Raw genomic sequence first — 11,196 nt, 5'->3', positions numbered from 1 at the left:
GCTGGCCCCTCTCCCCCCGCTGAGAGCCACTGATGGACCGAGGGGGTTGTGCCAGGGTGGGAACTGCGAGATTCCTGGCAAGGACGACGCGGAGGATTTCCGCCGGCTGCTCAACACCATGGAGGTGCTGAGCTTCAGCGTGGATGAGCAGAACAGCATCTTCCGCATCCTCTCCTCCGTCCTCCACCTGGGCAACGTCTACTTTGAGAAATACGAGGTACCCTGCAGGGAGCCAAGGTGTGCTCTCCGGGCGTGGTTCGGGACGTGGCAGGTGTGGGGGGTCATCATGTCCCACCACGTCCCTGTGTCCCGCAGACCGACTGCCAGGAGGTGGCCACGGTGGTGAGCGCCACGGAGATCCGGACGGTGGCTGAGCTGCTGCAGGTGTCCCCCGAGGGCCTGCAGAAAGCCATCACCTTCAAGGTGACGGTGAGTGCAGGGGGGCACAGGCAGGGAGGGGGGTCTCTGGTCCCTGGGGACCATGGCTGGTGTTGCTAAAGCTCCATCATGCTGTTTCCCAAACAGGAAACGCTGCGGGAGAAGATTTTTACCCCTCTCACTGTTGAAAGCGCCGTGGATGCCAGGTAGAGGGAAGGGGGGCTGTGCTACTGGGGGGACACAGGGGGATTGACCCTCAGGAATGGGGTGGGAGGTGAAATGCCAGCTGGGAAAAGAGGTGGTCAGGTCCCCCAGTGTGGATTAGGCTCTTCAGTGATTAAAACTCCAGCCCTAAGGGCTGCCCTGTGCTGTGATGGGTGCTGGCCACGGCAGTGGGGATGTACACAGTGCCATGCCATGCCATTCCAGAGCTCCATCGCTCTTCTCCTTCCCAGGGATGCCATTGCCAAGACCCTCTACTCCCTGCTCTTTGGCTGGCTCACAGACCGCATCAACAAGCTGGTGTACCCTCGGCAGGAGGCCCTCTCCATTGCCATCCTGGACATCTACGGCTTCGAGGTGAGCAGGATCCATCCCAGCTCCATCCTGGCTCAATCCCTGCTCCATCCTCCTGGAGTCTCAGGCTCAACAGACCTTCCTTCTCGCAGGACCTCAACTTCAACAGCTTTGAGCAGCTGTGCATCAACTATGCCAACGAGTACCTGCAGTTCTTCTTCAACAAGATCGTCTTCCAGGAGGAGCAGGTGGGTCAGTGGGCAGTGCCAGGCTCTGCCCCCGGGCCAGGGGAGAGAGCTTATGTGTGACCTGGATCTGCTCCCATAGGAAGAGTATCTCCGGGAGCAGATTGAGTGGAAGGAGATCCCCTTCAGTGACAACCAGCCCTGCATCGACCTCATCTCCCAGAAGCCCTACGGCATCCTCCGGATCCTGGATGACCAGAGCTGCTTCCCCCAGGTGAGAAGTGCCTGGTAATGAGACAGCAGCACTGGGTGATCACCATGGTTATGGAATCACTGTGGCCCAGGGGTGCTCTTCTCCTGGGCTGTCCTGGACAACCTGGGAGATCCTCTGGGTTTCTCTGGACTGGATAAGCCCCAAGAATCATAGAATCATCATAGAATCCCAGAATGGTTTGGGTTGGAAGGCACCTTAAAGCTCACTTAGTTCCAACCTGCTGCTGAACTGCCCAAGCTGTGTCTCACCCCTGTGTCCCTCCCCAGGCCACCGACCACACGTTCCTCCAGAAGTGTCACTACCACCATGGGACAAACCCGCTCTACACGAAGCCCAAGATGCCGCTGCCCGAGTTCACCATCAAGCACTATGCAGGGAAGGTGACCTACCAGGTGTGTGGCAGGGGGATGCCCAGCTGGGGTGTTAACCAGGAGGTTGATCCTGCACCAAGCAGGGAGGTGCAGCACAGGGGGGTCTGGCTGGGACCCCCCATCCCAGCCTGGAGCTCCTCACCTCGCCCCATCATGCTGCCAGGCTCCTCACCATGAGATTTTGCTCTTTGCCAGGTTCACAAATTTTTGGATAAAAACTATGACCAGGTCCGTCAGGATGTGCTGGACCTGTTCATCAGCAGCAAGACCAAGGTAGGGCCCTGCCTGAGCCTGGTTTGGTGGTGACACAGGTTGCTGGTGGCCATACATCCCTTTTCATGTCCCCAGCTATGTGTCCCCATGACCAGTGAAGCCAAGGGGGACCTGAAGCAGAAGATGCCTCTGGCTCCACCCTGTGCCCTCCTTTCATGGGGTCCTCTGGGCTTTGACCCTTCAAGCATTTGACACAAATGGGCACATGGGCTGCTCTTACGCTTTGTGTCCTAATCCATATCCTCATCCCCATCCCTATCCAGGGAATCCAGCCACAAACAGGGGATGCAGCTTGCTTAGAGCTGGGCAAAAAGGCAGTGGCTGGGCTGGGAAGAGGAGCCAGGGGAGCTGCACCATCCTGGCCACCTTCCTCCTCACTAACCCTTTCCATCTCCCCAAGGTGGTGGCCAACCTCTTCTTTGGCCATGCCCAGGTGATGGCCCGGCAGAGGAGCCTCATCCGGAGGAGCAGCACGAGGACACGGCGGTACAAGGCTCCCACTGTGGCCGCCCGCTTCCAGCAGTCGCTCCTGGAGCTGGTGGAGAAGATGGAGAGGTCAGAGTGGGTGGAGTGGGCAGGCAGGCCATGCACTGGGCTGGTGGGGACAGGGTGACAGTGGAACTTGAGCCCGAGGTGGCTGGGCTGGCTTTGTCCTCTGTCCTCCATGGCTAACGGGGTCTCTCTGTTGCAGGTGCAACCCCTTCTTTGTGCGCTGCCTCAAACCCAACAACAAGAAGGTGACAGCCAGGGCTTTCCAGCCTGCAGTGATGCCAGTGCTGCCTGCCCCGCTGGCACTGGGAGCATGGTGGGAACACACTGAGCAGGGGTTTGCCCAGGCAGCCACTGAGGTTTCTCCCCATTCCCTCCCCAGGAGCCAGGGCTCTTCGAGGCTGACGTGGTCAGCAGCCAGCTGCGCTACTCGGGCATCCTGGAGACCATCCGCATCCGCAAGGAGGGCTTCCCCATCCGCATCCCCTTCCTCGTCTTCATCGACAGGTGCCCTGGGGCTGTGGGTGGGGTACTGCCATATGGTCCAGTGAGAGGAGACCACAGAGCTTGTGGGTGTTTTGGGGGGCAGTGTTTGGGCCAGGGTTCCCCCACAGTGGGAGCTGGGAGCCCCTTGCTTTGATGCACAGCTCCGGGAGAAGCTGCATCTCCAAGCATGGTGCTCGTCACTGCAAGGAGGGTCCATGCTGGGGTCCCAGTAGGGTCCTGCATGGTCACAGTGTCATGGGCTCACCCAGGTACCGCTGCCTCGTCGACATGTGGTCCAACATCATTCCCAATGGAGCCAACTGCGTGGAGATGCTGAGGAATCTCTGCACCGTTAACCCCGGCATGTACTACGTTGGCGTCACCAAGGTACTGCCCCAGGAGGGGTTTTGGCTCCAGTGGTGCCCTGGGGGTGGTGGCCAGGGCAGGGGGCTCATGGCATCATCCCTGCTCCCAGCTCTTCCTTAAGGAGCAGCTGTATCAGGCACTGGAGAGCAAGCGAGCCCGTGCCCATCACCTGGCCGCGCTCACACTCCAGCGCTACGCTCGCACCTTCTTCATCAAGCGGCGTTTCCGCTCCCTCCGCCGCAAGATCGTCCTCCTGCAGAGCCGGGCACGGGGATACCTGGCCAGGTGGGGGTCCCCAGGGGGCGTCAGGGGGGCTCTGGTGGGTGGCAGAGGGTGATGGGTGGCAGAGGGTGACGGGTGCCCTCCCGCAGGCAGCGGTACCGGCGCATGCGGCACACGCTCATCAAGTTCAGGTCGCTGGTGCACATCTACGTGAACCGCCGGCGGTACCTCAAGGTGAGGTGGGGGTTGGCACATTCCAGGGGTGTCCTGGGCACCTGCTCCCACCCTGCTGCATGTTCAGTGGTGGGTCTGAAGAAAGCCCCCCCCAAACCCTGAGCCCCTCCAGGCCCCATGCTACCACCTCCTCCACGTCCCATGGGGCACTGATGGTACCTCCTTGTGATGAAAACCTGATGACATTTGGGGAGACAGTGGCACCCCCCAAGTTCCTGCTGCCTCTGGGTCTCCCTCTCTCCCGGTGGGACTCAGAATGGCTGCTCTGCTTGCAGAGGAAGGAGGATGCTCGCCGGCGGGCTGAGGAGGAGAAGGAGAGGATGAAGGAGGTAACAGGCGCTCAGCACGCATGTGTTGCTGTGCCCTTGTCCCTGCCATGTGCTCGCCCACCGAGGCACCCATGGGTGCTGGCACAGGGAGCAGTGTGGTGAGTGGGCACATCCCTGTGCTGCGGTGGCAGGAGCTGACACGGAGGGAGGTGGTGGATGTCACCCACCTGGAGATCCCGGCCGAGCTGATGGGGCTGCTGGAGGCTGCTGCAGGTGAGCGGGTCCTGCGGTGCCATCGCCCCCAGCCCCTTTTCCCCATCCCTCCGGCTGTGCCATAGCTGCCCGCTGTGCCACAGCCGCCCAGGAGGTGAATGCCGGCTGCGTGGTCCTGGTGCCACCGCCGGCACTGCAGCCCGACTCCAAGCTCACCCTCCCGCTCGACATCAACGACTACCCCATGGCCAAGTACGTGCGGGGCCACTTCCAGGTAAGGTGGACGCCGTGGCCCAGCAGTGGGGAGCCTGTCCAGACAGCTTTTGGGGGGTCCCCGGCACCCCGGTTGTGGCTGAGCGTTTAGAATCAGGGTCCCTGCGGCGGTTCCCCACACCATCCCACCGGGCTCTGCCCCAGCTTTGGCCCCAGGGACGCCACGGGGAGCAAGAGAGGCTGGATCTGGGGTGGTTGTGGTACTGTGATGAGCTGGTTGCCACCTCCCTCCCTCCCCGTGGGTTCCTGTCGTCTCCAGAGGCCGGGGGGACCATGCTGAGGCTATCGGAGAGAGACCCGCTGAGCCCTCCTGGACGCCCGACGCGGGGCGGATCCGGAACGCTGGGGCGGGAGACCAGGTCGCTTGCTCCCAGGACCCCGGCCCCATCCCCGGCCACTTTGCCCCATTCCTCCTCTTTGCCCTCTATTTTTGCCCTGTGTTTCCCTGTCCCTGGCGTCCTGAGTGGTAGCACCAGGGCTGGATCCTGCTCTCAGCCTTGCCAAAATGCTGGCATGGAATCATAGACTGGTTTGGATTGGAAGGGATGTTAAAGCCCATCTCATTCCAACCTCCTGCCATGGGCAGGGACACCTTCCACCAGACCAGGTTACTCCAAGCCCCGTCCAACCTGGCCTTGAACATTTCCAGGGGTGGGGCAGCCACAGCTTCTCTGGGCAGTCTGTGCCAGGGCCTCACCACCCATCTCTGGTGCTGCCAGCACAGCTTGAGCCCGTCCCTTCCCCGTTCCTGACAGGCTGCCAGCCCCATCCTGTGCCCCAGCCCTTTGGCCGCCCCATAGTCCCCATCCAGCATCAGCACCACGCTCAGCACCCTGGGGCCGGCCCCTCGTGGCCTGAGGCTGTCCCCAGGTAGCCACGGGTGCGGGTGTCGCCGCAGGAACCGGCGTTCGGGATGCTGACGGCCCCGCTGAAGGCCCCCCTCACCCGGCTGGATGAGGAGCTGTGCCACGAGGCACTCAGCATCTTCCAACTGGTAGGTGGGACGGCACAGGATCCATCACCGCGATCCCCTGCCTGCTCCCTGCCTGGGGCCAGAGGGAGGACCTGGCTGTCCCCGTGGCAGATCCTGCGGTTCATGGGGGACCCGGGGCTGGGCGGCCTGCAGGAGACCCTCTTTGGCAACTACATCGTGCAGAAGGGGCTGTCAGTGCCAGGGCTGCGGGATGAGCTCCTGGCACAAGCTGCCAACCAGGTCTGGCGGAACACCAACGTCAACAACGAGGAGCGGGGCTGGCTGCTGTTGGCCACCTGCCTCAGCGCCTTCCCCCCGTCCTCCGCCTTCGACAAGTACCTGCTCAAGTGAGCCAGGGATGGGCATGGGGATGGGGAGCAGGGATGGCTGGGACCCTCTGGGACAGACTGGCATTCATGCCTGGGGACATTGCTGTGGCTCTTCGGGGCACTCTCCGGGTACCTGTGCCTGAGGACACTGCCCAGGTCCAACCAGGACCTGTGGTCCTGTGCCAACTTGGCACATGTGCCTGGGGTGCCACCCAGGTCCCTCCTGCAGCACCGTCCCTTCCCCACAGGTTCGTCTCTGACTACGCCTTCGCTGGCTACAAGCCGGTGTGCCAGCGCAAGCTGATGCACGCCATGGCCCGGTCCCAGCTGGGCACGGCGGCCGCCCGCACCTTCCCGCCCTCGCTGCTGGAGTGGACGGCGAACCGGCAGCAGGCCAGCATGGCCCTCGACCTGCACTGCTTCAACGGTGCGGCTGGCGCGGCACCGGGCACGGCGGTGGTGAGGGGCGGTCACAGGGTTACCACCCTCACGGACAGGAGGGGACTGATGGGACCAGCTCACTGCCCATCCCTCCCCAGGTGACCAGTTCTCCTGCCCCATCCACTCCTGGAGCACGGGCGAGGACCTGGCAGGGGATGTCCTGAAGCACAGGTAGGCACTGGCTTGGCACCCACGGTGTCACCCCAGGGCTGTTTTGGGTGTCGCCAGGATCGGGGAGTCGGGATGCCCAGCTTGTGGGCAGGGTGTCCCCAAAAAGCTGGGGCACTGCTGGTAGCCCCTGCCCATCTCCAGCATCTGGCTCTTGGCAGGGGGCTGGCAGAGGGCTGGCGTGGCTGGTCTGTGGCCATGAAGGTGGGTGCCCAGTGGGCCGAGCTGGCTGGCCATGACTATGTCCTGGACCTCATCTCCGACCTCGAGCTGCTCCGGGGCTTCCCCAGACAGAAATCCTGCTTCCTCATCGCATGGGATGGGACTGAGAGCCTCGGCAGGGACAGCCGGGTGTAGGTACCTGGGCAGGGATGGGTCGCCCGCTGTGGGGCTGGTGGGATGAACCCTGGCACCAGGCTGGATGGGTGCTGGATAGGGGTGGGTGGGCTCCTGGAGGAGGGGATCTGGCACCTAGTGGGTGCTCAGTGAGCACATCCTCCGTCTCTACAGGGTGCTGGGACATGGGTTGGATTTGGATGAGGTGCCTCCTCCCCCAGCTGTGAAAGCCCCCACGCTGCCCTCCACAGAGATGTACCACCCCCATGGTAGGACATCCTCCCCCTGGCCCCAGTGCTGCAGTGAAGGTCTGCTGTGCTGGTGGAGCCCTGCTGCTGGCAGCTCATTCTTCCTTGTCCCCCTGCAGATGGGGAATTTGGGGAGCCACGCAGCCAGAAGGGTCTGGACCGGTACCTGGACAGCCTCTTTGATCCAGTGCTCTCCTACGGCAATGGGGTGAGAGGGGCATCCCCCTGCCCAAGGCATTTTGGGGTGCATGTGGCTTGGCTGCCTTACCCTGATTCCTGCCCCCCCAGGAGCTGGAGAAGCCAGCCATCCTCTCACAGAGGATGAAGGGAGGAGGTGGCGTGGGAGGGGGGGACAGTGGCAGTGATGCCAATCGGAGTGGACTCCCTGTGCCTGCAGAGATGCGTCAGCCAAGAGGTGAGCACCCCGAGCACTCCCACATCCCACCCCAGCTCCCTGCCTCAGTTTCCTGGCCTGGTCCCTGGTGGGGGGGACATGCCTGCACCCAGGACCTCACAGCTGATCTCTCCTCTTTGTCATCGCAGGCACAGAGCCAGCCCTGTCCCCGCAGAGCAGGCCAGATGCCAACCAGCCACCCGGACTCCCGGTCAGTGCCGGGGGGCTGGGAGGGGTCAAGCTCCTCCTCCGCTTCAGGGCAGCTCCCTTGGGCAGCCCCTGGGGATGGGTGCAGCTGGGGGTGCTGGGTGCTGATGGCACAGTGTCCCTTGCAGGGCAGAGCAGCAGAGGGGACACCACCCCGCACCCCCCAGCCCCGGCCCTACTCACAGAAAGCCGGTAAGGGGTCCTGGTGCAGTGGGGTGGCCATGGAGACCCGTGGCACCGAGCCAGGGCCCAGGTGTGGAGGCGGTGTCCAGCCCCCCCTGAGCCATTCTTGACCCCACAGCAGCTGTGGGGCGGCGGTGGCCAGGAGAGCTGGTGCGGCATTCCCGGCTCAACTCAGAGCATTTCCCACGGCCCACACACGACATCCGGAACATCATCCGGCAGTGCCAGCCAGCCCTGCGCAGCTCCCAGGCCCCCAGGTACCCACCTGGGTCCCCAGCCAAGCCATGGACACATGAGCAGGTCCATGTGCTGACCCTGATGCCAGGGTGTAGGGAATGGTGGGGTGCAGGGAATGATGGGGTTGCAGGTGATGCCAGGTACAGGTGATGCTGGGGTACAGGTAATTCCAGCATGCAGGTGATGCCAGGATGCAAGTGATTCCAGGTATAGGCAGTGTAGGATGCTGTCTCTGCAGCAAGCTTTTTGGGAAGAAGGTGGACCCCCACGAGGAAGCCATGCAGATCCTGAAGGAACAGCTCTCGGCAGCTCGGGTGCCAGCGGCTGTGGTAGGGATGTGGCTGCCCCCATGTCCCCCCTACTAGGCTGGGGGTGTCACTGGCTCTGACCACAGCCCCTCTGTGCCTCACAGGGGCCCAAGGAGGTGGTGGCCACAGTGAAGCCGGTGCCCAGTGCCAAGTACCAGCTGCGAGCACCCACGGGGCGTCCAGCAGCCACCCGGCCCCCAGGTATTGCTGGGCAGAGCTGTGGCCCTGGGGGGGGCCAGGGTGGAGTGGGGCACCTCATCCTCCTGGTGGCACTGGGTGATGCCTTATGCAGCCTGGTGCTAGTCCAGCTCCACAGCACCCTCATGGAATAGCCACTGTGTCCGGCTCGACCTGACAACTGCTCCTCGTGCCTCAGTTTCCCTGGGTGGAGGGGCCTTCCTGCAGGGCTTTCTGTCCCTTCACAGTCTCTGTCTCTCGGGAGCTCCCATCTGAGGCACAGCAGGTCCAGACCCAGCTGCACCGGAGCTGCAGTGAGGACTTCTACACCTACCACAACGTGCCCTGGAAAATATTCATCCGGAAGGAGGTACGGATTTATGGGGACACTCAGGGGCAGGCTGGTGCTGAGGTCCTAGAGGGATAAAGGGGGCTTTTCACCAAGCCCTGTTCTCTCTCCTGACAGGTTTTCTACCCTAAGGACAGCATCAACAACCCACTGCTGCTCGACCTCATCTTCAGGCAGGTGAGGCACCAAGCTGGCCCCTAAGCTCCCCCAGGGGTCCCCTGGAAGCTGAGGTATTCCCCAGTGGGGTGATGGTTCACTCATCCCACCGCATATGTCCCATCTTCCCCTGCTGAGCTGCCATGTAGGAGCTGCCCCAAGCCAGGGGGAGCGGGCTGGGCAGAGGAGCTGGGGTCCCCCCACGCTCCCTGGCATGACCTCACTGCTCCTCACCCCCTTCCCCAGATCTTCAATGACGTGCTGTCTGACACCTGCATCCGGATCAGCCAGGAGGAGCGGCTCCGCTTGAAATCCCTCTTTGGTAACCCTCGACCACATCCCTGTGTCCTGCTGCTCCCTGCCTGGGGGGGTTCATACACCTGGGGGGCTCAAACCCAGCCTCTCTGGTGCCTAGCCTCATCTCCTGGGGTCACGACTGGCTCTGCTTAGAGCTGGGGTAGTTTTGCCTCCAAATGCAATGACCCCCTGGTAACTTAGTGCTCCGTAATGTCACGAGTTCTGTCAGGTCTCAGCCAGTTGCCGGGGGGACATGGGTCTCTCCATCATGTTCCTGCCAGGTGTGGGAAGGCTATGATCATCCCTGCTCCTGCTGGGAACCATGCGTGGATCCTTCCCAGAGAGGGAGGATGCTCACCAAGAGGTATTTCCCTCTCCCCACAGCGGAAAACAAGCTGGACTCCTTCAGCCCCGTGGCCACCGAGAGTGTCAAGAGGGAGATCATCGCTGCAGCCCGGGATGGCTGTGAGGTGTATTTCTCCCGTCTCTTCCCTGCCACGGTGAGGGTCTGGCTGTGGGGTAGGTCAGCATGGGGGCCACCATGGCCCTGTGCCCCCAGCTGAGGCACTGTCCTGGCCCACAGGGCAGTGTGGGGACGGGTGTGCAGATCCTGGCTGTGTCCCACACCGGCATCAAGCTGCTGCGGCTGGTGAAGGGCACCAACGTCCCCGGGGAGCAGCTGCGGGTGCTGCGGGCGTACAGGTGGGGGTGAGGAGTGTGGGAGGCTGGGGTGGGATGGGTGCCCTGGGTGCTGGGTGTTTCAGCCTCCCCTCGCCCTGCCCCAGCTACGCCGACGTGCTCTTCGTGACCACCCCATCCAGGAACATGCTGGAGTTCAACCTGCGCAGCGAGAAGCTCATCCTCTTCTCCCCCAAAGCCCCCCAGGTCAAGGTCACGGTCGACCACTTCATCACGGAGCTCAGGAAGGTGGGGGGTGCCCTGGGTCCGGGGTGAGGGGGGGCATGTCCTGGGGGTCAGACCCTGCCTGTGTCCCTGCACTCGGGGGGCTGGGGTGGGCAGTGGAGGGCACCCTGTGAATAGGACCATGTATGGAATTGGGGGGGACACCCTGGGGTGGTCCTGGGGCTGCGGGTGCTCGAAGCCCCTGTGCTGGGTGGGATGTGGGTGTCCCTGTGTGCAATGGCTGTGCCAGCCCCTGCTGTGCCCAGGACTCCCAGTATGTGGTGGCTGTCAGGAACTACAGCCCAGAGGATGGGGGACAGCTCAGCTTCCACAAAGGGGACATCATCCACCTCCAGTCGCTGGAGCATCCTGAGAGAGGTGAGAGGCCTCCACACTGCCCTCCACAGCGAAACACCCTCATAGGGGTGGCAGGACTGATGGCTTCACCCGCCCCAGAGGTGGTCGTGTACTTGTCTTGCACCCTGTGACACCCTCTGTCCCCATGGTGTCAGACTACTACTATGGCTGCGTGGTCCGCAAGAAGGTGATGTACCTGGAGGAGCTGAAGACAGGCACCCAGGACTTTGGTGAGTGCCACGCTGCCCCATGTTTGTCCCTGGTGTGCCCTGAGCTGTGTCCCTTCCTGGGGCTGGGGGATAGGGCAGGATCCTCAGCAGGATGGTTTGGGATCTTTTCAGCACCGACCCAATGCAGGGGGATGCTCCCCTGTGGGTCCCACCCTGAGTGGCACCAGGTGCTGCCCATGTCCCTGCAGGTGACGGGCTTTGTGGCCCCTCTTCCCTGCCTTTACCTCAAATGCTGCTGAACTGCAGCTGCTTCCAGCCAAAATCTGTGGCCACACCTCTGGAAAAGGCTGGGAATGCAAAGGCAGGAGGAAGCAAACAGAGATTTTTTCGGGGTGTCCACCTGGGCTGCCAGCC

At 62.7% G+C, this 11,196-nt stretch overlaps 1 protein-coding gene across 1 annotated transcript in view; it reads left to right on the top strand.

Annotated features, from left to right (window-relative positions):
- Positions 1-11,196, top strand: part of MYO15A (myosin XVA) — a 49,304-nt gene that overhangs the window by 14,490 nt on the left and 23,618 nt on the right. Inside the window, exons 2-40 of the mRNA XM_029957820.1 lie at positions 56-217; positions 316-429; positions 526-584; positions 834-957; positions 1,047-1,142; positions 1,222-1,353; positions 1,620-1,745; positions 1,920-1,997; positions 2,398-2,552; positions 2,689-2,734; positions 2,869-2,993; positions 3,242-3,359; positions 3,448-3,623; positions 3,710-3,794; positions 4,070-4,123; positions 4,255-4,336; positions 4,420-4,550; positions 5,448-5,543; positions 5,634-5,869; positions 6,100-6,278; positions 6,391-6,463; positions 6,622-6,813; positions 6,971-7,065; positions 7,164-7,252; positions 7,333-7,459; positions 7,588-7,649; positions 7,774-7,837; positions 7,947-8,085; positions 8,304-8,394; positions 8,478-8,574; positions 8,799-8,920; positions 9,017-9,076; positions 9,302-9,377; positions 9,737-9,852; positions 9,936-10,054; positions 10,138-10,279; positions 10,522-10,633; positions 10,768-10,842; positions 11,031-11,128. Of these exons, the coding sequence (XP_029813680.1) occupies positions 56-217; positions 316-429; positions 526-584; positions 834-957; positions 1,047-1,142; positions 1,222-1,353; positions 1,620-1,745; positions 1,920-1,997; positions 2,398-2,552; positions 2,689-2,734; positions 2,869-2,993; positions 3,242-3,359; positions 3,448-3,623; positions 3,710-3,794; positions 4,070-4,123; positions 4,255-4,336; positions 4,420-4,550; positions 5,448-5,543; positions 5,634-5,869; positions 6,100-6,278; positions 6,391-6,463; positions 6,622-6,813; positions 6,971-7,065; positions 7,164-7,252; positions 7,333-7,459; positions 7,588-7,649; positions 7,774-7,837; positions 7,947-8,085; positions 8,304-8,394; positions 8,478-8,574; positions 8,799-8,920; positions 9,017-9,076; positions 9,302-9,377; positions 9,737-9,852; positions 9,936-10,054; positions 10,138-10,279; positions 10,522-10,633; positions 10,768-10,842; positions 11,031-11,128 (4,323 nt within the window). The remainder of the gene's footprint in view (positions 1-55; positions 218-315; positions 430-525; positions 585-833; positions 958-1,046; positions 1,143-1,221; positions 1,354-1,619; positions 1,746-1,919; positions 1,998-2,397; positions 2,553-2,688; positions 2,735-2,868; positions 2,994-3,241; positions 3,360-3,447; positions 3,624-3,709; positions 3,795-4,069; positions 4,124-4,254; positions 4,337-4,419; positions 4,551-5,447; positions 5,544-5,633; positions 5,870-6,099; positions 6,279-6,390; positions 6,464-6,621; positions 6,814-6,970; positions 7,066-7,163; positions 7,253-7,332; positions 7,460-7,587; positions 7,650-7,773; positions 7,838-7,946; positions 8,086-8,303; positions 8,395-8,477; positions 8,575-8,798; positions 8,921-9,016; positions 9,077-9,301; positions 9,378-9,736; positions 9,853-9,935; positions 10,055-10,137; positions 10,280-10,521; positions 10,634-10,767; positions 10,843-11,030; positions 11,129-11,196) is intronic.

The sequence above is a fragment of the Manacus vitellinus genome, unplaced genomic scaffold, assembly GCF_001715985.3.
Source record: "Manacus vitellinus isolate BGI_N305 unplaced genomic scaffold, ASM171598v3 scaffold_12_pilon, whole genome shotgun sequence".
Lineage (NCBI taxonomy): Eukaryota > Metazoa > Chordata > Aves > Passeriformes > Pipridae > Manacus > Manacus vitellinus.
This window is presented reverse-complemented; position numbering and strand designations above follow the sequence as displayed.